The 26,891-nt window shown below is 36.7% G+C and overlaps 1 protein-coding gene across 1 annotated transcript; it reads left to right on the forward strand.

Annotated features, from left to right (window-relative positions):
- Positions 1-1,914: 1,914 nt before the first annotated feature.
- Positions 1,915-26,532, forward strand: GCC2 (GRIP and coiled-coil domain containing 2). Its single transcript, XM_009573404.1, has 22 exons — positions 1,915-1,956; positions 2,644-2,728; positions 3,382-3,449; positions 4,268-4,372; positions 5,165-7,654; positions 8,332-8,401; positions 9,071-9,171; positions 9,252-9,350; positions 11,346-11,474; positions 12,889-13,044; positions 13,425-13,529; positions 14,119-14,281; positions 14,854-14,954; positions 15,082-15,159; positions 15,858-15,995; positions 17,791-17,912; positions 19,696-19,872; positions 21,338-21,555; positions 22,965-23,159; positions 23,961-24,100; positions 24,976-25,177; positions 26,309-26,532. Exons 1-22 carry the CDS (start codon positions 1,915-1,917, stop codon positions 26,377-26,379), a joined length of 5,055 nt encoding a protein of 1,684 aa, XP_009571699.1. The 3' UTR covers positions 26,380-26,532.
- The last annotated feature ends 359 nt before the right edge of the window (positions 26,533-26,891 follow it).

The raw sequence follows: 26,891 nt of genomic DNA on the forward strand, positions 1-26,891 counted from the left end.
CAGTAGGCTTTAAATTAAAAAAAATATATCTCATATATATGTCAGTAAAGTATGGCAGCATACCCTGTTTTCAGAATGGTAGAATAGAAACTTGAGAATCCTTGCAGGATTCAGTGTTGTGCTTAGAAGTGTACTTACTATCTGCTGGCTCACAGCTTGGATGCACCTAATCAGTGAAAAGTTCAGGGTTTTTTAGTAACCATCTTCCTTATCGTTCTTCTAATTCAGACGGATGAAGCCCTCTACACGAGCTGCTTGTGGTTTCTGTTACCAGAACAGCAAAACTGAATGCATCATCTTACATGATACGTGGTTCTGCCTCTGTGCATATTGGCTTAAAGGAGAGTAAAAGTAATATGTAGATTCATCTGACCTTACTGTAATATGGAGAGACGTGTGCTATCATTTTCTAAACAGTACATACAATTTGTTGTACTTTAATTATACTGTGTAAGCATACTGCTTGTAGTGACAGTGTTTTGGTGTTTTGCTAATTGCAGAGCTGAAATATTAAGAATGTAAATGTTGACAAAGTTTTGCGTACCAAGAAAATCTGAAACTTAAACTTCATAGCTTTTTTTTTTTTTAAATGCTATTTTATGTTTAACGGGCACATTATTTTCTAATGAGTTTGCTGTTGCCATCTCAAAAAAAAAAAAACCACTAGCCCATGTGATACAGAGGGAGATAACTGTAACTGCCTTTGTCCTTGGTCTGTACTTGAACTCATATTTCTAATGATGGCCTTTCTTGTTATCTGTATCAGCTGTTCTCTCTAAATTGTTAGTCAGTGGTTCTCCATTCTAGTAGTGCTTAGATCCAGTTTGTTTTTTCCTTAGTTTCTATTATAAGGCGGTTTTTGTCAGAATAAAGAGAGTAGCAAAATAAAAGTGAAGGTATGTGTGTATACATATACACACACAGGTAGATATGTATAAAAATAGAAATATTTATATATACACCCCTTCACTTTTATACACACACATGCGCGCGCACGCCCACATACACGATAGTATGAAGGAAAAAGCAGGGTAAAGGTCAAAGCTTGGAAATACTACCCTTAAGATATTGGAAGTGTCTGTTCCATTTTCCTTTGCCCCATATTAGTTATGTATGTTTCTTCATGCTTCCAAGTATAGGTAAGCATATCTCATATAAACCACTGCAAAGTAACGTAGTCTCTCCCAGGTTAGATCTGTGGAAGTTAACAGTAGAAGGTGTTATGCACGGATGTTAGGAATAGAGAGCCCAGAATTTGCAGTCTTTTCAAATATGTTTGTCAGGCCAGCACTTTTAGTGCTAACTAGTGTGTTTAAAAAAAAAAAAAAAAGTGTGTGTGTGTGTTGTATTTTGTTCGAAAGAGTCCTGGCTTCGCAGAGTCTTTTCAAATACATTTGTTAGGCCAACAATTTTCGTGATAACCAGTGTGTTTAAGAAAGAAAAAACATTGAGGGGTATATGTGGTTCAAAAGTGCCCAAAGTTTGATTTAACTGCTAGTCCTCTTCCAGTATTTTTCGTTCATGCCTTTTTTTTAATGAGTCTTTTAAGAACAAGATAGTGAGTCACAGCTTTGTATTGTAATTAAAATGATTTTTCAGTACTGTATCAATTCTAGATGCCAATTCAGTAATGGAATCATAAGATACTACTGGTTTGGAAATCAGGAATTTTCTGTTCTGCTGTTGTATTGGACTAATCACAATAGATCTCTATTGATTTTTTTTTTCCCCCTTGTTATCCTTCTGACTAGTTCTACAAATATATTTTTAATTTGCTTCTTGAGTTTCCACTATATTCAGTTATTCTCAGTGTTTACAGACTTTCAGTTAGTTCATTCGGTAGTCTATATGAAAATGTTCAGTTATCGCAGATTGTGCTTTATTTTGTTGTAGGTACAAGAAGCTGGGCAAGAGATGGTGGCGTCTTCTGTCACACCAGGATCAGGCAAATCAAAGGTAGTCAGACCTCACAAATCTAATTTATTTGGATAGCAGTAGTTGAAAGGGTTAGAGCTTAGCATGCAAGCTGTGACTAATAGGAAGACATAAAGGTATTTTTAAACAGTTTCCTGTCTTCTAGATTTCTTGAAAAATTTATTTATAAACAGTAGGCTAAGGTGTTTTGGAAAACATGGGGGAAAAAAAAAAATCTCATATTGGTATGTTCACTTCCTGTCATGATACTTGATAAAATATTAGTAGCATCTAGTTTTGGCAGTGGTCTGTTTCATAATGTACACAGACTTCTTTGCATATGTTGGAAGTAAACTTAAACAATGTCAAAGTAAACTTAAACAATAGCAATGGCATGCTATTTACAAAACATTGTTCAAATTATGTTACTGAATTGTAACCCTTCCCAGCCGAGTTTTCCTTTCTAACTGATGCTGCCCAGTTGTGTGCTCTAGAATGATTTTGGAAAAGTACAGAATTAGGAGTAGTTTCTGTTACCACACGTGAAATAACAGAATTGGATGATAGAACAGCAGTAACTTGGACTGTTATTGTTCTTGCAAATGTGTGGTAAGACAGTTTCTTGCCCAAAAAATTTAACTTCTTGGAAGTCAGATGCTAAAATGTCCTTTCTTCTGTTTACGTCTGGGTTAGAAGAAGCTGGTTTCTATAATATGTATTTTTTTACAGCTGGACACATTGCCCAAAGAAGATCTCATCAAGTTTGCAAAAAAGCAAGTGATGCTTATACAGAAAGTGAAGTCAAGATGTACAGGTACCTTACCAGAAAGAGAACAATTTCTGCCTTAATGCTTGGTACTATCTGACTTTTCCTAATATCACTGCATATTTTTGCTAGGTAGATTTAAATTCTAGGCAAATACCCTAGATTTTTTTCTGCGATTTCACTATTTTTTGTGGGAGGGTAAGGAGTGAAGTCCTTAGAGCAAGGAAGGGAAGAAAAAGAAGCATTGCTTTTGTCAGGTATTAAATTAACTTTGGTCTGGCAGAGTGCCATGATGGAACAATGTAGCTTGTGCAAGAGTTGAAATGGGACTTGTCATTGTCTGTTCCCCATATCGGTTGCAGGGATACCTGAATATCTTTTCTCTGTCTTATCTTCTATTTCATGATCAATTTAAGCTAATCATAAAAAAAATTTCTATCTATTTGTTGTCCCTCCACCCAAACAAGGAAGCTTTGCTTCCTCAGGAAACCATGCTAAATGTCAGGACTGGAGAAGTAGTACTGAATGTTTGTTCTCTTTCCATTAGCCCTTTATATCACTCGGTAACAAACAAAAATCAATGAAGTGAAAGACATCTCTGATTTGAATAGGAGTGTTGTTAGACACTGGATTTACTAGTAGTTTGCTACTGTGATGGAGCATCAATTCATGCTGTGGAATTTCTATACTTCTTTTTTAAGAACTAGAGAAAGAGATTGAAGAACTCAGATCTAAAGGAGCTACTGGAGGAGCTGATGATATTATTCAGGTAGGAATACGTAATGGGTTTCTAATGTATTACATAATATTAGCTGAAATAAATCTACAGAAATAATTTGTGGTAAATGGTAAATAGCTTTAAAACTGTTACTCAAATTGGATGTAATAAATTTTCAGGAATTCAGGACACTTTTTTCCTTCTCCCCCCCCCCCTTGTTCCACTTTTCAGAATACACTATCAGTTCTGCGAGGAATAGAACAGAATAGTACAATTTCCTCAGCAAGACTTTTTCCTTGTGTAGTTGGTTGTTGGTTAGACAGGCTTTTGTTTATCTTAGAATGACCACTGCAGGAAGACTTCAGTCATTTAGAAAACTACTGAGACAGTCATTTGATGAGGTCAGAAACACATAATGAAAGTTGCATGTGACGAGAAACACTTTTAGGAAAGTAACTGGAATTTTTTTTAAGTGGCAAGAACATGTCTTTCTCAAAGTAAGGGTAATAGCATATGAAGGTGATAGTTGGTAGTGAGGAGGAATTTATCAACTGGAAAATTGTTTTTAATAATTTGGATGGAGATTTCTTTTCTACAGAAGGGGAGCTCCCCCCCACACCTGGTGATAAAAAATTAGCTGATCAGAAGTATGATTTTGAACAGAAACTATTACTCAACATCATTGTTTTAGCCTACCTATTCCATATCCATCATATTTGGGTTGAAAGTAACTTTAAAAATCAAACTGATCTGTTTAATTGACGAAAAAAGTCATGACCAATATGTCAGTTGCTACGCTATGCAAAAATTGTTCAGTCTTCCGTTGTTAAGAAACCCTTCTTTCAGTGATCTTTCTCCCTTAAAATTAGGCTCTCACAGAAAGACTGGATGTTGTACTTCTGGAAAAAGCTGAAAGTCAGCAGCAGTGCATAGCTCTGAAAAAAGAAAATATTCAACGAAAGCAAGAAACAGAGGTACTGAAATGAGCAATACAACATTACTAAAATAATTCAGAATTACGTTAATCTGTATTTTCTAGTTTTGCTTGTTGTGTACTTTCATTTTAATCTTTTTCTTCACCTACCTGTGTTCTGTTTTACCTTAAAAAAAATCTAAAGGCTTCATATGTTAAAGCATATTTTCTCTGTACCCCCTAATTTATAGTTTTTATAGGACTGACAATAAATACAAAATTCTTACATGCACCAGCTAGATACACAGCTGTTCAAAAAGAATTCAGTCTTTACATTAGTAGCCTACATATGCGATGGCTTCAATCAGTCAGCCCTGTCTTTCCATGGGAAATACGAGATTTACATTCAGATATTCATAGGAAGGAGCCTGTCAGCCAAGGCATCTAAATTATGTCAGTAATCTCAATTAATAACAAAGTGAAGAGTGAATTGCTTGCAATTGATGAACATTGTTATATTCCAGATACTTGAATTTGATGCACTAAAAGTAATTTGGTCTTTAACACATTATCAGAATAGTTGCTAAAGCTGAAATCTATCATGACTATTTTGTGAAATTATGCTGGTAAACGTGATTTAAGACTTAGTTTTCCTTTCTCATTCTGAAAACGTTTTTGTACTCTCTGCAATGTCTTCTGAATTGAGTTGTCCTAGCACAGTTAGATATTTTAAAACTATAGCAATTTTTAAAACTAAGGACTCCTAAATCTTCTAATTCATTATTGTAAACAGTTTATTTGGAAATTCTGTGTGCTAAATTACCGGTATTTAATAACTTGCATGTTTGTTTAGGCTGCAGTGGCTAAGACAGAAGAATTGCAGAAGCAACTGGAGCAATCAAGTATTGACTCTCTGAAAGAAATAAAAGCTCTGAAGAGTGAATTAGCAAATGCACAATGCAAACACAATGAGGACTTAACAAGGCTGAAAACAGAGTTAGAGGAACAAGTGAAGAAACAAATGGGGCTGGTGGAACAGATTGAATGTCATAGTGATACTCAAAAAGAAGTTAAAAGATTACAAGATGATGTCCAAAGAATTAAGTCTACTTATGAGGAGCAAATTTTATGTCTGAGCAAGCAGTTGGAAACTGCGAATGAAGACAAAAACAAAGAAGTAGCAGATCTGCAAGAAACTATTAAAAGCAACTCTCAGTGTTACTATAATGAAATCAATAATCTGAATGAAGAGCTTAAAAAATTAAAAATTGCCCATCGGGAAGAGGTGTCAGAGTTGATGCATCGGCTTGAAATATCATCTAAAGAAAATGAAGAAAAGCAAAATCAGATAAATCAGTTACAGCACAATTTGGCAGAGGAGGGCTTAATAAAAGAGAAGAATGCGAAGGATGAAATGTGTGCTCATACTGACCAACGTGAATATGACTTGGAGCAGCTGAGAGAAGTCTTAAATAAAAATGTAGAAAGCAAGATAGATGTTGTAGATACACAAGAAGAACCTTGTTTAGAAGCGAAAATGGAAGAAAAGGTTAGGCACCTGGAGCGTAGCTTAGAAGAGCTCCAGTCCCAACATAGTATATTAAAAGATGAGTTAACTTACATGAGTAATGTTAAACTAAAACTGGAAGAGGAAATCCATCACATAAAGGATGAGTACTTTCATGAGCGGGAAGACTTGGACTTTAAGATAAATGAATTGCAGCTTACTAAAGAAGATTACTCCTGTGTCATCGAAAAACTAAAATTGGAGCTTCAAGCAGCAAGACAGCACTGTGAAACCGCTGTAAAAGAGCATAAGTTAGAAACTCAAACTCTGAAAGAGCAACATAAGAGAGAAATTTCTGAACTAAATGAAACTTTGTTATCTGGTTCTGAAAAAGAAAAGATGGCATTAGTTTTTGAAATCCAGGAACTTAGAGAACAACTTGAAAAGCTAACTCAGGAGAAGGAAGAAGCAGTGTGCAATTACAACAGCCTGAGAGAAACAATGGAAACTCTGCAGACTGAGCTAGGGGAATCTGCTGGAAAGATCAGCCAGGAGTTTGAATCAATGAGACAACAGCAAGCTTCTGATGTCAGTGAACTGCAACAGAAACTCCGAGCTGCTTTCAATGAAAAGGATGTTCTTCTTGAAACTGTGAATCACCTCCAGGAAGAAACAGAAAAATTGTCATCTAATCTGCTAGAGATAGAAGAACTTAAATGTAAAATTGTTAGTCTTCAGGAGGAGAATAACACAATAACAAGCTCCATTGACCAAAAAGAGACTGCTATGAAAGAACTGGAAGAGAAGATCATTGCTCTTACTGATCAAAATAAGGATATTTTAAATGAAGTAAAATGCTTGGGTGAAGAGAGAGAAACCCTTCAGGAAAGGTGCAAGCAAGAACAAGGAAAAGTTCAGGAACTTCAGCAAGAAGTAGATGTTGCTAACCAGTACAATAGCGACCTGAAGAAAAAGGTGGAGGAATTAACAGAGAGACTGAATGAGGCTTTAACTGGGAAGAGTGAAAATGCTCAAACACTAGAGCAACTGGAAAACCAGATTGAATCTCTGGTGCGTGAAAGAGAGAACCTTTCATCTGAAACATACACTCTTCGTGAGGAAAATAAGAAAATCATTCAGGAAAAAGGCAAATTAAATGAAGAGCTGGAAAAGATTACATCTGAAAAAGACGGTTGGTTAGTGTTGAAAGAGCAGTCTGAAAACTTAGAAAAGAAACTACAAATGATGACTGCAGAAAAAGACCATATATCAACATTACTTGAAAGTGAACAAGTGCACAGATCCCTTGTTCAAACTCAGCTGTACCACTTACTTGAGCAAGTGGGGTCCAGCGTTTCAGATTCTAATGAAGAATATGATTCCCTTAACTTGTTACAAATGGCAAATGAATGCTTGGCAAAAATGAAAGAAGAGCAGTGCCTTGCTCTACAGAACGAGGAGAAAGTTCTTTATTTGCAGCGGGAAGTTGAGACACTAGAGGAAGAAAATGCAGCTCAATATGCAGAACATAGATCCCTGATTCAGGATTTTGAAAAGGAAAAGGATCTCTTGAGAGAAGAATTGGAAGGAGTGTTGTCTGAAAAAGCAGTACTTCAACGTGATATCCAGGAGCTGAAGAATGCCAGTGAAAAAACAAGGATTGAAAATCAAGATCTTTTAGCTAATATTGAAGAGATCACTCAAAAACTTGCTTTTTATGAAAGTCAAATACAAGAACAGCAAAAAGGATCAGAAGAACAAGATGACTTAAATTTCATTCTGGAACAAAAGGAGACTGAACTTAGAAATGTGAAAGACGAACTGAGTTCTCTAAAGGTTATATTTTGTTATTGAAGTATACAGACTAAACCTCTAAAGTCTTCAGAATTAAGGTTCAAAAAATACTTTCAATTCTCTCTGGTTTTTTTCCTTGGCCTCAAAGTGAGTTTCCCTTCTAGAAAGCATATGTTTCTGAGTTTCGTAGCACCTCAGAATCCCCTTCCTCCCCCCAGGAAAAAAACAACCAAACAAAACCAATCATAATGCTATTTTGACAAAAGTTGTTTGTACTTGAACCTCTCTTCCTATCAATACCCCCCAAAGTGATCATTTAACTAGATGGACTAACTGACATCATAATCTTTCACCTCTTAACTTTCTATGACTCCATCTCAAACAAAACTCCTGCTTGATCTGCATTAGCTGCTCCTAACTTCAGGTCCTGGGAATTGATGGTTACCTAAAACTGACAGCTGCAGAATTAATGGTCTCCCATTTTTTGTCCTCGGACAGCATGGCAAGCAGCTGTTAAAAGGTTGGAATGTTTTTCTTTCAACATAAGTATGCTTTTTAGTTACCAAACTGATAATGAAATTGCACATACAGACTTTCCTGGTAGTAAGAACATAGACACAGTCCAGCCGTAGCTGAAACTTCTGATGGCTTGTTAGGGGGAAAACTGATATCACAAAGAAATTTTTGTAATATTTCTTATGTCTTTGTTTATAATACAGAATTTAATGGAGACATTGACTGAGAAAACTGATCAACAGTCTTCAGTAGCAGAGCTTCAAGAAAAAATTGGTATCTTGCTGTTCTCTTATGTAAACAGTTTGGGGTTTTTGTATTGTTTGTTTTTCTTTCTCTGCATAATTGTCCTGTATTTCCTACAAGCTAATGAAGGTGGGGATGCAACTTTGTACAATATTCCTTCCATTAGGGGTTTAAAACATTGTTAGCAATCTTAAGTTGGTTATCATTTGATTTTTTTTTTTTTTAAGGTTTTTTCTTCCTGTGTACATTTGGCTATAAACAGTGTAGTGGATTTCATCGTTATTTTTTACCTACGGGAAATAATTGTGTCAATAAGAATCCCTAAGGCTGCCAAGAGGAGAGGAAAGCAACACTTTGCCAAAACTACTGTTGCCTCATTGCAGTTATCCCAACACATTAGAAAGAAAATGGTTCCGAGTTGTTACAACTGTACATAGAAGTAGACAGGAATAAGGCTTTTAACGTTAACTATGATGGAAGCCTCTGAAACAGGAAAGCTGTCTGCGCAGCTGGATGTTTTAGCTTCAAATTAAATTGAAATGCTTCACTGAATGAAACATTTGAACATCCCCCCCGCTTTATATTTTGTTTTGTTTCAAAGTCATGCTGGTATTTGCGTTCTAATTGAATTTCATTTAATTTCATTTTTGGGGGGAGAGGGGATGCATATTTTTTCACTTTCTTATTTATTTATTTTAGGAAGGCTGGAAAAAGAATCTGCAGAAAAAGGAGAGAAGATAAATAAAATTAAGGTTGTTGCTGTGAAAGCAAAGAAAGAATTAGATGCCAGCCGAAAAGAGGTACCCTGACTGCTTGTTAATATGAAGAACATTCTGCATGTGGGGTTCTGTTTTAATGACACGCATTTCTTTGTAATAAGATGCAGACTCTGAGGGAAGAATTGGAGTTGGTCCGATCAGAAAAAGATCAGTTGTCTGCTTCAATGAAAGATGTCATTCAAGGAGCCGAAAGCTATAAGGTAAGAATAGTTCTATATTTACAAAGGACAGTTAACTGTCAGAAAATACTTTGCTTTTGAAGCCTAGCCAGGATATATATTGCTATTTACTTGCACAAGTATGCTTGGCAAAAGAAATTATGTCAGTGCAGTTGAGTATCCAAATCAAGAAATGCGAGGTTCTAGTAACAGAACTGTGTGGCTGCTGTCAGAAGAAAATAAGGCACTTCCTTTCTACTGGATGGTATATTTAAACCTAAATCTAGCATCGTACGTATCAAACAATGTGTTGCTGAGGCAAAACATAAATCCTTATAAATTCTTCAAAGTACATTAAGTTGATGATCGGTTATGAAGTCCTTAAGTGATAAAGACATAAACTAACTGGGAGTGGGTCCTCTTGGGGCATGTCTCTGGGCACATGAAGCAGAAGCAGCTGACTGGGGACAGTCAGCATTGATTCACCGACAGTAAATTGTGTCTGATTAATCTGATTGCCTGCCATGATAAAACAGTTGGAGTTGTGGATGAGAGGACAACAGTGGATGTAACTTTTCTTGACTTTAGGAAGGCTTTTGAATCTCTCTCATAGTACTCTTGTGTCTGCGCTAGGACATTACGGCCTAAATGGGCAAACAACTGAATGGGTGCTTAAAAAATAAAAAAAATAGTCTCATGGTTTTGCTCAGAGAGTAGCAATTAATGGCTCGTACTAGATGTCAATAACCAATGGGGTACCAAAGGAGTCTATGCTGGGACCTGTCCTGTTTAACAACGACCTGGAGAAGGTGATGGAGTACACATTCATCAAGTTACCAGATTATTCCTAATTGGGAACAGACAATGGACTTGTGGGCAGGGCTTCCATTTAGAGAGACCTAGACAGGCATGAGGAATGGGGTGACAGAAACCTTTTGAAGTTCAACAAAGACAGATGCAAACCTTTTCATTTGGGAGAGAGGAACTCCTTGATGCAAGCTGGGGACCGTGTGGCTGCTGAAAAGAATTTCAGGGTTTTGGTAGGCAGTGCACTGAGAATGAGAAAACTGTGTTCTGGTACCAAAGGTGGCTGTAGCATCCTGGGCTGCAAGAACAGGAGTACAGCTAGTAGGTCAAGGGAAGTCATTATCTCTGTCTGGTCAGCACTCCCGTGAAGGTGAAGTCTAGAGAACAAGTCTTATGAGGAGTGGCTGAGGGAACTGGCGTTGTTTAGCCTGGAGAAAAGGAGGCTGAGGGGAGACCTTATCGTGCTCTACAACTACCTGAAAGGGGGTTGTAGCGAGGTGGATGTCAGTCTCTTCTCCCAAGTAACAAGTGATAGGACAAGAGGAAATGGCCTCGAGTTGTGCCAGGGGAGGTTTAGACTGGATATTAGGAAAAATTTCTTCACCAAAAGGGTTGTCAAGCATTGGAACAAGCTGCCCGGGGAAGTGGCTGAGTCACCATCCCTGGAGGTATTTAAAAGACCTGTAGACATGGCACTTAGGGATATGGTTTAGTGGTGGACTTGGCAGTGTTAGATTTACGGTTGGACTTGATGATTTTAAGGGTCTTTTCCAACCTAAATGGTTCTATGAGAGACAGTAGTCCTAAATTGAAATGAGAGATTACAGCTGGATACATGGATAAACATTTTTACCCTATGAGGATGGTCAAGCTTTGGAACACGTTGCCCAGAGGTGTAGTGCCATCCTTGGAGGCAGGTCCTTGGAAAGACCCGACTAGACTGAGCAACCCAGTCTGATCTCACTGCTGACCCTGCTTTAAGCAGGAGGTTGAACGCAGACCTCCTGAGGTCTCTTCCAACCGGAATTATTCTAGAATTTCGTGAACTGAAAAGGGTTTCTCCCAGAGAAATGGAACAATAGCTTTAATTTAGTTCTGATATTTCTGATGTTGCAGTGAGACAACTTACATGCTGAAATATTAGGAAGGTAAGTAAGTGTCTGAGGTATAGAATGTGTTTATGCAATGTATATTGTAAAAAATGACGGGTTTGTGTTTGTATGTCTTAAGAATCTTTTGATGGAATACGATAAGCAAGGAGAACAGCTGGATTCTGAAAAAGGCAGAGCAAATAATCTTGAACGTCAGATAGATGACCTCACAAGACAGCTACAGGTGTCATCCCAGCAGGTCAGTTCTGTATGTGTGTCTGATCTATTGATAATTACAGTAAAAATTATTTTACCTATTGAGCTTAAGTTTTATTCATCTGATTGTCACTATATATAGTTTCATAACCTAAGTGCATTTTGGATAGTGACTTGAAATTTAGGGGTGTTTTTTTCAACATCTGATATCTTATCTGGGCTGTGACAAAGGTAAATATATCTAGAATGTCTGGCCTTTTCATTAGGAGGGGTTTAATTTACCCCAGGTCCAACTCACAGAAGAGAGCAGGTGATCAACTCTGGCTTCGGTTGGACATACAATTCTGCTGCATGTACCAGATACAAAAACGAAGTATCAAAACAGAGAATCATATTTCTCTGATTTCACACCTACACTTCTCCTGAAGTACAGTAACCTTTGTGTTACATTTTTTTTTCTTCTGTTTCTTAGACAAAGTGTGGTTTTGTTATTTAATCAACGGAGTGTTTAAACATACTAAATTTATTATGATTTTTTGCATCTTTCACAAGGATGAGACTTTAGAATGCATTGTGGAGTACTATAGTGGCATTCAGAAGAGTCTAAGATGGTAATTAAGCACTGTGAGACACATTTTTGCAAAGCTAACTGAAATGGGTTTGGGATTTAGGATTTAAACTTGCAGGCCGCCATACATAGTTGTACATAAGATCCACCTAGGCCACTGTTTCCTTATAAACAGAAGCTAGTAGTGAGTAGCATAGGAAGAAATGACAAATAGTAGCATATATTCTGCTGATTATGCAGGCACTGATTTATTCAAGTTTGTTATGAAGCATTTTGTAAATAAAAACACTGTTTAGGTAATTGGCAGCTTCTTTCACTTATACTGCATTCTTAATCTGCATAATAGAGACTGAGATAAAACACTGAAGTTTTCAAAATTAAATCTGTTAAAGTCATTGCAAAAATAGCCCAGATACAGGAGGAGTTGTTGCGATGTACTGATGTGATCTCATTGAAGGCTTGGTGGTGCTGCAGTTAAATCTTTTTTAAGAATTAATAGTATGATCATTTATTTATAAATACAGCAGCTGTATTTGAAGTGGGGCAATAAGTACTTGAACCTTGCATATTATTGTGGGAGGAAGGTGATTCTTGCAGAAAGCATAAATGTTGGGGTATTTTTTTCAGATTTCTTGTAATTCTAGCCATCTTACAGAAAGCTGGGCAAATGAACTCTGAATAAAATAATCAAATTGTGCTAGTGACTTTAATTTAGCCTATTTCTTAATCTAGTTTAAAACAATTAAGATGGACAAGACTCATCTGTAGGGGTGCTATTTGTAAAGGAATTGGATAGAAATCGGTGTTTGTTTTTTAAATATAGACAATATCTTATCTGTCACACACAAATTCAGCTTATGTTTTTATATTTCCACTATGATCATTTCAGCATGATCAGTTACGCTCTACTAATGAAGACCTCCTGGCTCGTGTTGAAACACTGCAATGTAATGCTAAGCTGCTGGAAGCTCAGATACTGGAGACACAAAGAGCCAAGGCAAAGGCTGACAAAGAACTAGAAGCTGAAAAGCTTCTAAAAGAACAGAAGACAAAGGTAGTACTCTGTAGAGATGGCGAATGGGCTGAAGCATTACTTTCACTGGGTGTGACTTCTGTTAGACTTTTGTAAACTGTGTTTTTATAGAACAAGTTCCATGTTTTCTCTTCTTGTTACTTGACTCGGTCTTTTTTGAAGGCTTGGTCTATTGAAAGAACTTTGCAAGACTGTCACTTAAAGTAGATTGGGGATTGTTACAGAATGTGAAAAACATTTCATAATCTTCTGGGTTTTTCTTTGGTTCCTGGTGATTTCCTAAAAAAAAAAAAAAAAAAATCTTATCTTTGTACAACCGAAGTGTGTGGGTGCAAGTATAAATAGATGCTGACATCTATTTTGAAATTGGACTGCATAATTGAGAAGTATTTAAATTTCAGGAACATAGTGGTGCTCTCCGAGAAATGGAGGAGCTTCAAATGCAACTTCAGAAGGAAAAGAAACATCTGCAGAAAACTATGCAAGAACTAGAGCTGGCCAGAAAGGTAGAGTTGCTGTTCATGTTAGTGCTTAATGGACTACCAAAGATTTTGGTCCATCTTGCTGTGCTGAATGGCTCCCTTTCTGTTCTGAGGATTTTAAAGCCCAAGGTTTGCAAAAGGGAAAACACAAGGGATTTTACCTTTGGTTTTGTGTTTGGAGAGCTGATGTGTACTTTTGTGTTTGGTTTGTTTTTTTTTTTTAATTTTTTGTTTGTTTTAGCTTGGGTTATGTGGCCTGTCATGAGTAGAAATAGGAATAGAATTCAGATGTCTGGAGTACTTGTATGGTGCACTATTCAGAAGCTGCCCTTATTGTAAGAACTGAAGATGACAGAAACTAATAACTGCAAAATACCTACTGGTAAAAGTGTTAAAACTAACAACAGGTTTTTCAAAGCTTCTGGTTCTTGTTTGAAAACAGATTATTTACTGAGGATATGGAAACCTGATGAATGGGTGTTGCTTGTGGATATGGATCGTTATGAAGTTTTTGTTAGATAGGCAATATAGTTTTTTAATATAATATAAAAAAAAAAAATCTTAGCAGCCAAGGCAGATTGTAAGCTGTAATTTCATTGTGTGTAACTTGCAGGATGCTCAGAAGAGTACGCTGATGGATATGGAAATAGCTGATTATGAAAGGCTAGTAAAAGAACTTAATCAGAAGATTACTGATAAAGACAGCAGAATAGAAGATCTCGAGCAAGAGACGGGGATTCAGAAACAGAAGCAAGAGACCCTGCAAGAAGAAATAAGTGAGTAAACTATAAACAGCAAGAGTCTCTATGGTATAGTTAGCGATGGTAAAAAATACAATTCATAAACAGCTCAAGTTGATGAGTGAGAGTTTGCTTTTCTTCCTATGCTAATGTTCGCAGGGAATACTAAACAGTTACACAGTCAAAATTACTTTTCCATAAAGGAAGCTTTACTAGATTATCAGTTACTTGATCTTGTATTCAGCAAATGAAAGCCAAATTGCCTGCCTGATAAACTGTGTTTCTTACCTGATTAAGTTAATCATAAGTTCTGAAAGTCAGTAACTGACAGGGGTTTTTATTCTGATATACCACACTCATAGAACTTTATTAGTTAGCATGTGGTTAAAAATTTCATTTCTTCCTATCCTTATGTGTAAGTCTTAAAACAATTTCATTTATTTGAAGATCTTTGTGATACTTGGAAATAGGATACTAAACTTACTGTAAGCTACTTGTTTGCAGGTCTTAAGAAATCTGTCAGAATTTGTTTAAATATTTTCCAGTATTTTTAAGGAAGTATAGCAGGGGAAGTTTCCTTTGCATATAACTGCTATTTTCTGCATTAGACTCACTTCAGTCAACTATGCAACAGGATGAGGAAAGAAGTGCCAAGATAAAACAACTCCTGGTGAAAACCAAAAAAGAACTGGCTGATTCAAAACAAGCTGTAAGTCCAGATGTTAATGACTGTGTATTCCATTTTTAAACTAACTTTTAAAAAATGGGCTGGTAGCTGAATTATTAAGTTGCTGAGGTTTGGGTTTTTTTAATAACCAGATAATTTTATCATGCAGGAAAATGACCATCTAATATTGCAGGCATCATTAAAAGGGGAGCTGGAAGCCAGTCAACAACAAGTGGAAGCCTATAAGGCAAGAAACTTCACTTCTTTGTTAGTATAAGGTTTCTTATTTAAGTAATAAGGGTGTGATTTGTACTTGGCAGATGGAATATAGGCTGAAGAATAAAAAGGTGTTATTTTTATTACTAGGTTACTGATTCTTTTTCTTTAACGAGTTTTGTCTGTTTGCTGCTTTCCCCAAATATTTCCCCTGTGATGTTCTTTAAACAGGTTTACCCTTTTTCCTCTTTCCTTTCCCTTTCCACCAAAAGAGAGCACTGCGTAATCTGAAGCTTGTAACTGAGATACATTTTAAAATACTTTCTTTAAAAATGGAAGTTGCTCAGTTTAAAAATAAAAGAACGCAACATCATCAGCAAAAATCTTAAGTGTCCGACTGTATAAATTTTCTTGGTTGGGCAGAATAGGAATTGAATGTAATGAAAGGTAGCAGGGAAGGGAAGGGAGAGGGGTTGGCTTTCTTAAATGCTGCCACCCCGCCACTGTAATTTTTTCTTCAATTCTCTCTTCAAACACCATCATATTTTTTAATTAAGTACATGGTAACCCATGTCTATTTTTTATTCTATTTTTATTGGATTTTAATTTTATATTCACCAGTTCTGCGCAAGAATTACTATAGTAGAATACTATGCGCTCTGTGGCATGTCCCCTTGGAGAGGGAAGAAAAAAATTTGTCATAGTGAAGTGTTCAACTGACTTTTTCAGATTCAAGTGGCTGTACTAACATCAGAAAAGCATAAAGTTCAGGAACACCTGCGAACCTCTTCAGAGCAACACCAGCGTACGTTGAGTGCTTACCAGCAAAAAATTGCAACCTTGCAAGAAGAGTGCAGAGCAGCCCAGGTATTCTAGTGGAAGAAGTAATGTCAGAGACTTTAGAAGGGAGATTTACCACACTCTCTGTCTGCTTCTCTAAAAATATTTTGTGGATCTTTCACTCTTGTCTTTTTGTCTGTCAAGAACTGGGAATTATCCCAGTGCTTAATGTATTTGAGTGGTGGTATAGAGAACAAGCCAGACTCTGTCTTGGTTGTCATGTATCACTTGTGGTGGAGTGTCTGGACTGCACTCTTGCATTTCCAGTAGGAAAAACCTGTGGTGGTAGTGGGGAGTTGGAGTTCATTTAAGATGATCAGCAAGGATACACTGAGGGGGCAAAAAAGAAGCCTTTAAAGAAAAGGGGGGAAGAACAAACAGAAAAGGAATATAATTTGCTCCATATAAAAACAGTTAACACACATACCACTTAAAAAAAAAAAAAAAAAAAACCAAAAAAAAAAAAACCACCTGTGAAAAATGTATTTGCAAGCACCTTTTAATGTGCTACTATATGAGCAGCTTCTTCATTGGCAGCTGAGCTACATATGAAACTGACACTGAGGTTTTTATTATTTCTGGTTTTTTGTCCATATGACACTGTGTTAGATGTTCCTGGAATCTAGTGCTTGCATTGGAGACAGACAGTCTTACGGTACCTATCTATGGTGGCTTGCCCCTTGATGTTGTGAAACCAGTCAGAGTGTAGATCTTCCGTGATGGCATGGCTTGAAGCTGTTGGAAGATTTGCCCTCCTTTTTAGGTACCCTACATCTAAAAAATAGATATTATTACAAGGTTATTAAGAAAGGAAAATTCTGTCCAAAGCAAAGGTGGACACTAAAGCAGATAGTAGGTTAGAAGGCAAAAGTCATGCTGGCATTTAAGGCATTTAAGGCTGTGTACCTGAGGACTTAGGAATATTCTAGCTCACATAGTTGACTGGAAGAAAAGAGAAGGATTAATTTAAAGAAATGCCTTACAGACTCCAGAAAAGCTGGAGCAGTGGCTGGTCAGGGTCAGCACTGTAGAATTTCACTCACCAGTTCAGCTTAAGAGAAACTTTCCAAAATCTTCCTCTTGGAGATGAGAGCATCTTAGTCATCTAGAGGATGACCACTGAAACCATGAGCTCCTCCTAAGATCCAAGAATGAAAACCTGCATCTGTGTTTTCTTAGAAAAATATACAACATGAGTACTTGAAGGATGGGAGTAATTCTTTCTGTATAGTGTACAGTCAAGGATGAAGCTATGTTGTCAGATAATTTTCTGTATGTCCACAGAAACTCATGTATCACCTGAATTTAGAAGAGAAGACAGACCAAACACCCTAACAATCAACTAGAATATTATATCTTGTGCTGTGTAATGCCATTACAAGACTGACGTAACTCCTCAAAATTATGCATAACTTTAAGGCATATTAGATTTTTGTCACCTCAGTAGTATAAAAGGAAAACAGAATTATCCCTTTTTTTCTCTCACCCTTGCCTTCATTTAAAGCTGTTTGATAGAACCCCTTGCTCGTAAATCTCTGTTGAATGCAGTTTTTGAATTTGCAAGTATTCTTTTTTTTCTTTAATATTGGTACGTTGAAAATCAGTGTCTCTCTTAAGTTTCACATTTTATGATATTCAGTTAAAGTCTAAAGAAACATGATCTGTTATGATAGTCACAATTTTAATTATCCACTTACAAGAAGAAAATGTAACAAGTGGTTCTTATTATTTTTTTCCAATGTAAGATGCATTTCATTTTAGAGAAATAAGGGAGCAATAGTCAATAGCGTAACTTATTCAGGGTTTGTTTTCTATGTGATAGGCTGAACAAGCATCTGTTACATCTGAATTCGAGAGCTACAAAGTCCGTGTTCATAATGTTCTAAAACAGCAAAAGAATAAATCTGCTTCTCAGACAGAATCTGAGGGAGCCAAACAAGAAAGGTAAAACTAAATTTTTTACATGCTTACAGAAAAATACTGATACTTGAGTTATTGTTCTTGCCTTTGCTAATTTTAGACCAACAAGTGAGTTCCACTATTTAACTCTTTGCTTGAATAAGGACAATATCAGAAGGGAGGCAGTTTGCTTCCCCAGTTACTTTGGTTTAAAAAAAAAACCCAAAACAAATCCCTCTTTATTTCTGTAAACTCTATCTGATCTGTAATCTAGCTGTGGCTCTGCCTATCTGAACAGAAGAAGGATCATCAATTTGTACCATGGTGGTACTACATTAGTTTCTAATTCCTTGATTTGTCTGTAACATTTATTTTTGTGTAGATTACCTGTTGTTACAGTCAGAGGGAGAAGTAAGATGTTAGGAAGATTCTCATGAGCTGAAATTAGCCAGTATTATCTGTGTAGACTTAACACGTCATCTTCTCTGACATGAAGTATTGCAGCAAGTGCCATTTCCAACTAAGAAGAAAAGAGCAGATTGGTATGTTCATCTGAGCTCACTTGGAACTTTTTCAGGAAGGAATGGTTTAGTGTAGGTAAAGCTCTGGCTGCCAATTCAGGCATCAGTTCCAGCAGATTTACGAAATGCTTATCAGCTGTTACATGAGGAAAGACTTGGGAAAAAAAAGAGTTACACTGCCAAAAGTTCCCTGGAAATATTTTAAGTATAGTCGTAAGCCAGGTAAATTCAGATTCACTTCAGAACCCACTGCAAAAGTAGATCAGTTTCTGTAAGTTATTTTTATAAGTTATTGATAGCTATCCTTCATGACAGACTGGGCGTTTATGCGTGAGATGTCAAAAGTAATTTCTGACACACATCTTAAAACAGTACGTGCAATTACTGCTGAAAATCCACCAGAGGGAGACTTGTGCTTTGCTAGAGGACTTTGGTTTTACGGTTTGTTGGGGTTTTTTTTTAATACATCTACCCTTTCTTTTCTTTGAAGCAAGCAAACTGCAAGAGTTGCATTTCTTTGTCTCTCCTTTTTGCAGAATCTCAAGAAGTTCTGGTATTGTTAGGTTTTTGTGAAAGAGGGTCACATTGGAAACAAAGTGGACAAGTAATGAAGCAATAAACAGATGAAAAATAGTTTTCAAAGAAATGATTTACAAGTATCAGCTGTAAGGGTTAATGAGATATACAGTTCATGAGATCATGGAAATGTCTGCATATATAAATACAGAAAGCATAAAAGGAGAATGTGTGTGACTTAAGACTTTTTCCTCCTGGTGTATCTGGTTTTGATTTATTTCTGACCAACAGAGTTTATCAGTTTTATGGATTGATGTTGCTTTCTAGTCTTTTGCTCAAAATCTCCTCCAACCATTTGTCTCCTGTATTCAGTATCATTGAATTGATGTGCGTTTCCTAAACAAACAAAAAACCCTCTACCTCTTCTAAGAAGAAATTTTTTCTCCCATCTGCATCCCACATATTATTGTTCTTCTGTCTCATTCGTCCCAACCAGCTTGAAGTAGAAGGTGGTAGCAGTCACACTTTCTACCCCAATAATTACATTCCCAGAAGTTCAGATGGGATGTGATAAACCCATTTGTACCTATATTGAAACACGATCAGAAGTTCTCTGATTGTTTCTGCTGCAGTCACATTCTAAAATTATTTTGGTCATGGTGCTGTACTGATTTAATTAATAAATAAGCAATTTGGATCAGCTATACAAAATGTTGTAGATATAATAGAGGTCCTGAAATAATATAATCCTTTTTAAATGTGTGTTGCTTATTTCTTTCTTCCCCTTGCAGAGAACAGTTGGAAATGGTGATAGATCAACTTAAAGTTAAGCTGCAAGATGCCCAGCATAATGCACAGATGAATGCATCTGAACTCCAGGCGTTGCAGTCCGAACACGACACCCTGCTGGAAAGACACAATAAGATGCTGCAAGAGACTGTTGCAAAAGAGGCAGAACTCCGTGAAAAGTATGTTCTGCTGATGAATAGATGTGGATATTTTATTTTGTGTGAACTTTAAGGGCTGGGCATCTAGTGGCCTATAACTGTACTTCCCAAAGAAAGGGCATAACTGTTGAGAAAGTTAGAGGAATTTTCAAAAGGATTGTTTGCTATTTTTCATCAGCCTTCAGAAGTTTCAGCAATGAAAATGAAGTAGTAGCTGATCAGGAAATTTGAGATTCCTACAAGCTTTGTACCTGTTAACTATCAGATTGAAAAATTAACATTTTTTTAAGCACGTTGACTATTTTTAAGTCCAATGCTTAGCACTACGTTTGTGTTGGACTGCTCAACTAAATTTTATGGGTGTTTACTATTAGAAAAATAAGGTAGTTAAATGCAGAGCAAACAATTTCACTGACAAAATATCCAGTCCTGCGTCCGCCAAGTGCCTTTCTTACAGAAAGTACTCGTTTTTAAGTCTATGCTTGCTTAATCTGCTATTTCTTTCAAAATGAAAGGAATCTGTTTAATCTGTATCACTTCTTGAAAAATCACATGAGTACCTAATACTTGAGCTCTTCAAAAATGGTCTTTCCTTGTCTTTTCTTCTCTATTTAGGGTGCAAAGAAGTTCACATGAAATAGTCATTAGAAATTACAGCTTAGTATTAGGAACTGTTGACTTCTTGTCTCTGTACTGTTTTATCTGTTCCTGATAGCCACATGATGATTCATTGTAATCAAGTAAATTATGTCCTTCTGCATTTTTCTGGAAACAACCCGTATCAGTAGGTTCCTTTTGTACCCAGAGAGACTAGCTCTTTGCTACTCTGGCTATATTTAAGTTCGTACGCTTAGAAGGGCAAGTCCTATGCTTAGTCTTTCCATACATGCACTTGTTTAATTGCTTGTGACAACTTTATGTTGCTTCTGGAGTACCTCCAAACCAAGTACAATTGATGTGTTACTGACATTTTTCTTGCTAACAACTGCATTCTTCTACCCTCTTTTGCACTGAAAGTTGAAGTTTACAAAAATTAAACTTAGCTTCTTAGAAACTTACGTTTTCAGAAGTCCTGCATAAATGTTTGGTAAATAAATGTTAAAGGAAGTGGAGTATAAGGTAAGTGACATGCCCTGTATGACACTATAAACAGTCATGTTGCAATTTTAGAATTTAAGAATGTTTAGACCACAATATGTCTAATACTTTCATTTTTTCCCAAAGATGTCTGAATTTTGTGTTCTGAAATAGAAATCAAGAGTATATATAGCACAGTGCATTCATATGATAGGTAATAAGTGTAACTTTCTCAGTCTTAGATTTTCCCTGTAAAAAGAGGAATTTAAATGGAAAAATGTTGCACGGTCATCCTAAGATAATCATACACATGAAAATTGAAAGCCACTGTAAACTCTAAAAATTTTGAAATGTAAAAGTGAGTGTTCTGCTGTTTGTTTCTTATGTTTTGGGTGTACGCTGTTTTCAGGCTCTGCACAATACAATCTGAGAACATGGTCATGAAAAGAGAGCATGCCCAGACCTTGAGTCAGCTGACAGCCCAGAATGAAGCTCTCCGGAACAATTTCAGAGATCAAGTCAGGAACCTGCAAGAAGAGCACAGGAAGACAGTAGAGACACTTCAGCAGCAACTGTCCAGAGTAGAAGCTCAGCTCTTCCAACTCAAGAGTGAACCAAGCACTAGAGGTAACTTTCAGTTATAATACCAGGTTTTCTTGGGTTAGATACAAATTTGTGTAACTGAGTCTGAATCTAAAATGTGTTTATAGTGTGTGGTTCTGTAATACACCATAAACTTTTTTTGGAGAATTTGCAGCATGACATACCAATCCACTGATACCAAGTAAGGAACGTGTCATTGTTATTACTGTCCCTTCAGAATCTTAAGGTACTTGAATGCATCCAGAGGAGGGCAGCAAAGCTGGTGAAAGGGCTGGAAGGCACGTCCTGTGAGGAGAGGCTAAGGACTTTGGGTTTGTCTTGTTTGGAGAAAAGGAGGCTGAGGGACGACCTAATTGCTCTCTTATAGTTTCCTGAGGAGGGGAAGTGGAGAGGGAGGTGCTGATCTCTTCTCCCTGGTATCCAGTGATAGGACACGTGGGAATGGTTCAAAGCTGCGTCAGGGGAGGTTCAGACTGGACGTTAGGAAGCATTTCTTTACCGACAGGGTGGTCAGCACTGGAACAGGCTTTCTAGGGAGGGGGGGTGTCAGTGTTTAAGAGGCATTTGGACAATGCCCTTAATAACATGCTTTAACTTTTGGTCAGCCCTGAGGTGGTCGGGCAGTTGGACTAGATGATCATTGTAGGTCCCTTCCAACTGGAACTATTGTGTTCTGTTCTAGAATCTGCATCGCTGTTATCTCTTCTGCAGTACCTGCTTTGTCAGACAGATGGGGGGAAATTACTTTGTAAACATTCGGTGCTCTTCCTATCAGTTTGTCTCAGATTTTGGAGCATACTGGATCTCTGCTTCCAGTACGAGGGGGAAAGCTAAAGAAAAGTGTATTGAAAGCTGTTTTAACAATGTTTGTTGTTGGTATACTTCCTATTTGACCCTTTTCTAATTTAAGATTTTACTGTGTTCAAGCTCAAGTGCTATTTTTATATCTGTAAAGTTACTAATTAGGATCTAGTTGGACGTTTGCCAAGCAGCAGTAACAGCTTAAGAAGTTACTCTTTCCATTTGTTACTGAAGCAGCAGGATAGTGCATGCAGTATTAAAAAAACAATTTACACCTCCTGCAGGACAGGTTGAAAGAAAAGCTAATTCTGTTTTGCATTAAGAACATTTGACACTCTTGTCATAGCTACAACACATCTTCAGGGAGAGTTGCGTGAAGGTTTCATAGTCACCAAAATAAAAATTGCCAGTCAAGTTTGGATTTAGAAACAGGCTTTGATTAGAATGGTCATTTGGAGGTGAAAGGCTATATTTTCTATTATAAATGTTATGTGTGTATCTGGCTTTCTCCCTTTTCTTCACCTTTCCTCCCCCTGCTTTTTGAAGACTGCTCTCCAGTCTGAGACAGTCACACCTATGACGTAGCCCTACCAATTTCATTCTGATGACAAACATCAGTAAGTATCTTTCAGGTCCAGCTGTTTCAAATCCAGCAACGAAGAACTTAAGAGAACGGCGAAACACTGACCTTCCTGTTCTCGACGTGCACACTGTAGCTAGGGAAGAGGGAGAAGGTATGGAAACAACGGACACAGAGTCTGTCTCTTCAGCCAGCACCCATGTACCATCCTTGGAACAACTTCTGAACTCTCCAGAAGCAAAACTTGGTAGGTAGGCTTTTTGAAGTACTTGCCTACGTGTGTTGCAGAAGTTTGTGCCCTCAAAATACCTGAGAACATTGTGTTTTCATGCTTTTAGGTGCAAGACACAAGTCTACTTAAGTGCCATTGAGTTTACACTACTCTGAATTTCTGTAGGAGTTTTGTCCTTGAGTAAGGACTAACAATAAAACATTGCTACAGGTTTTAGTGATTTAAAGATGTCATATTTGTGACTTTCTAAAGTGAAAAGACTGGATGAGCAAGTCAGTGAATAGTTACAGACTTTTTGTATTCTGGACTAGTCTCAACTAGAGACAATTAAGTGCTGATTTAACTCCCATTAGTGAAAGGATAAAATGTCTGTTCATCTTGATGTGGCTTATTAGAACAGGAATTTATTCGTAGTTTTTTCTAGGAAAATGAAAGCCAGCATGAAATAAAATCTAAGAGTCCCCAAAAAAGTAGAAAAATATATGGTAGCATCTAATCATGTTTTAAAAGTCTACTGAACGCTTTGTGGAGAACTGTTGAAAATCTCCATCTACGGGTAGGAAACGGGGTAAATTAAAACCATGTATCTTGACGTACTTAGAACTGATTTGCCAATCCCCTTCTAATATACTTACATATACAAAAATAGATCACAAAACAAGCATGCAGCAGCAGCAATGATGCCTGTTAATTTTGCAGTCTGACTTTGCATGGATTTTGTTTCTAAGAAACTACATTAATCAAGTCCTAATGTTAAGTTAGTATAAAGTAGATGCAAGTGCTTTTTCCTTCACTCACTTTTCCAATGAATTGCAGAACCATCTCAGTGGCGAACAGAACTCACCAAGGATGAACTGATTCAGAAACTAAACACAACAGCGAAGAGTGCTGATCACTTGAATGAATTACTTCGTGAATCGGAAGCAACCAATGCAATCCTAATGGAACAAATAAAGGTTAGCAGACATGCAGGAAATGTGGGGACAGCTCTAATTTCTACGGTCTGTTTCTTAGACCAATGTTTAACATAATAAATAAGTTTCAGAAAATCCCAGTTTATAAAAATTTGGTGATGCAAAACTTAATTTTGGAAGGGCTTTTATTCCACGGGACTAATTAGCGCTTCCAGAGAGAGTTGACTTCAGTTTTTCGTTGGGTTTCCCCCCCCCACACCCAGTTTCTAGTCGGGGGTGGGGAGAGTAAAAGCTGCCACAAAAAAAACCCTCAAAAGTTTGGAAGTTTAATGTTTAGTAAAGTGCCTTTGCTGTTTTCACTTAGATAAAGTAGTAAATCCCAACGGAAGCATTGTCTGGTTTCTCTTCCTGTAACCCCTTTGAGCTGTCTTAAGGTAAAAGAAGATACATGTTTAGAGATACATGTACTCATAGAGTTTGGTTTGATTTGATTGTACCTCCCCGAGTTTTCTGAAACATTTTTTAAGTTAGCATATTCTCTAAACATGCTAAGCTTTCTTTTATAAAATGTTGCTTAATGAGTGATAATATTGTTAAATCTTTGATCCACATTGCTTATTTAACTGTTCAACTCTTACTCTTTATCACTGAAATTGAATAGTTAGTACTGTATATCATTATAACTACTGTACAGATTTTTTCAGAAAAAGTTCTTTTTGATCAATAAAAAGTTATTTCTGGACAACATTATCATGTGTTCAAATTTCACTGGATTTTTATCCAGAATATGTGCTATGCCCACATTATTCTTTTTGAAGCAAGCTGCATAATTCGCTTTTTAGCTCTTCAAAAGACCTTTGTTCAATTGCTCATTATGTGAAGCAAAGAATATTGCCTATTTTTTCCCTCATCTGCAGCTTCTTAAGAATGAAATAAGAAGATTGGAAAGAAATCAAGAGAGAGAAAAGTCTGTGGCTAATCTAGAATACTTGAAGAATGTTCTATTGCAGTTCATATTTCTAAAATCAGGAAGCGAGAAAGAAAGGCTGCTCCCAGTAATAGACACCATGTTGCAGCTCAGCCCTGAAGAGAAGGGGAAGCTAGTTGCAATTGCCCAAGGTAGGTGGTGTTCAAAACATTGTCGCAAAAAAAAGGAAAAGTGGAAATAAAGGCATCTGAAGTTCTGTGCTTTCTTTTATGTAGACCTTTGAGGAAAAACAAAGCTTAGCAGTGAGCTAGCAATAAAACTATTTTGCTCTGTTGGGAACTTTACTATTTAGTTTTCAGAAAACAGAACAAATACGCAAAAATATAATAAAATTAAGGTAAAATATAATTTCTTCTGGAACATAACATTTTAGGAAGATGATAGTAAGTTGTAAAAATTTAATGTGGTCATGTTTTGAGTAGAGTTAAAGATTTCTGTCAAAGCGATCTTACAATAGAGGTTACTATAAATGGATTACTTTCTTGGCAGATGTTCTAGAAAGATAATTAAAGTGGTCCTCTCAAGGCAATACTGCAGATCTAATATTAGTTTCAATATATTAACTTTAAAAATCTCTTCAAGCAAATATGCTTTTTTTTTTTTAAGAAATAAAGGAACTAGGAAGGAAATAAAAAGAGTTAAGCCTTTGCAAGAAATTAACCCAAGAGCTGACTGTATAATAATGTTCTGGCTCCGCTTCATACACTCTGAGTGTTTGTCCCCTTAAAAACAAGTTTTAAGGTATTGTTTGTCACTTCTCAATAACAACATGTAGCTTCTTGTACTTCGTTAGCAACTGAGCTATACTTTATTTTAAAATTAACATAAAGACTAAGTACTGTGTGTTTGTATAAGCACTTAAAAGTTGTGAACAAAATCACATGAATAAGGAAAGTGGCAAAGCCCTGCATTCCATGATAGGCTTTGCATTTGGAAAGATGAGATGTAAATTAAGTCCATAGCATTTTGATGTTGTTCTAGCACTCTAATGAACACTCATAGGTTTTTTCTGAAGAAAGGTGATAAGTGGCCTCTTTAAAACATCTTTAAGTACCCAAAGTAAAGTGGACTTGGTGATAAAATTCATGAACATATGTATGGCATCCCAAGAGTGAGTATTGAATGTTACCTCCTCAATAAGTTTATGAGGACAGCATTTGAAAAACGACAGAGGCGGGGGGGGAAACAAGGTCATGTAAACAAATGATGCAATGTCTGACATAATACACTTAGTTTAAAGTATGTTTTTCTTCCTCCTTCAGGTGAGGAAGAGAGTACCTCACGGCCCTCTGGGTGGGCTTCGTACCTCCACAGCTGGTCGGGACTTCGATGAGACAGTGGAAACGCTGAATCTTTAAACACATTCCACAGTTGCAAAAAGAGAAATCTTAATGTAGAAGAACAATCTGTTGGTGTTGTAGCATTGTACTACAGGTTTTTATTTCTGTGTGTTATTTTCAGCTTTTTAGGCTCTTCTAAGAAAGAAGCCCTGAGTAGCTCCAAAAGACTGTCCTGTATTATGCTCTGACAGCAGTGAACTATTCCTCTTGTAAATGTTAAAGCTGATGATCAGAAGTGTAATGAGAAGAGACAAATTAACTGCAAATTGCTTGGAAACATAATTTGATAAACCTAGGATGGCTCTATTGATTTAAAAACTTGATCTAATATAGTAACTGGAATAACTAGACTTTAAACTTAAAGCATTTTAAAGTGTTTACAGTTTCTTTCACACATTTTTGCCAGCTCGCTAATTTATATGGTTAGTGTTATTCTCTGCATGTTGAAGAAACTAAAATTGAGTTATTTCCTCTCTGGTGATGCTTACAAAATGTAAGATCGTTA

Source organism: Fulmarus glacialis, unplaced genomic scaffold, assembly GCF_000690835.1.
Source record: "Fulmarus glacialis isolate BGI_N327 unplaced genomic scaffold, ASM69083v1 scaffold14552, whole genome shotgun sequence".
Taxonomy (NCBI): domain Eukaryota; kingdom Metazoa; phylum Chordata; class Aves; order Procellariiformes; family Procellariidae; genus Fulmarus; species Fulmarus glacialis.

Excerpts from the sequence above, each read along its gene's own strand:
- GCC2 (XM_009573404.1), top strand. The coding sequence starts at position 1,915 with ATGGTGGCGTCTTCTGTCACACCAGGATCAGGCAAATCAAAG. Across the intron at positions 14,955-15,081 it reads TGGCTGATTCAAAACAAGCT|GAAAATGACCATCTAATATT; the intron begins GTAAGTCCAGAT and ends TTTATCATGCAG. Across the intron at positions 15,160-15,857 it reads AACAAGTGGAAGCCTATAAG|ATTCAAGTGGCTGTACTAAC; the intron begins GCAAGAAACTTC and ends TGACTTTTTCAG.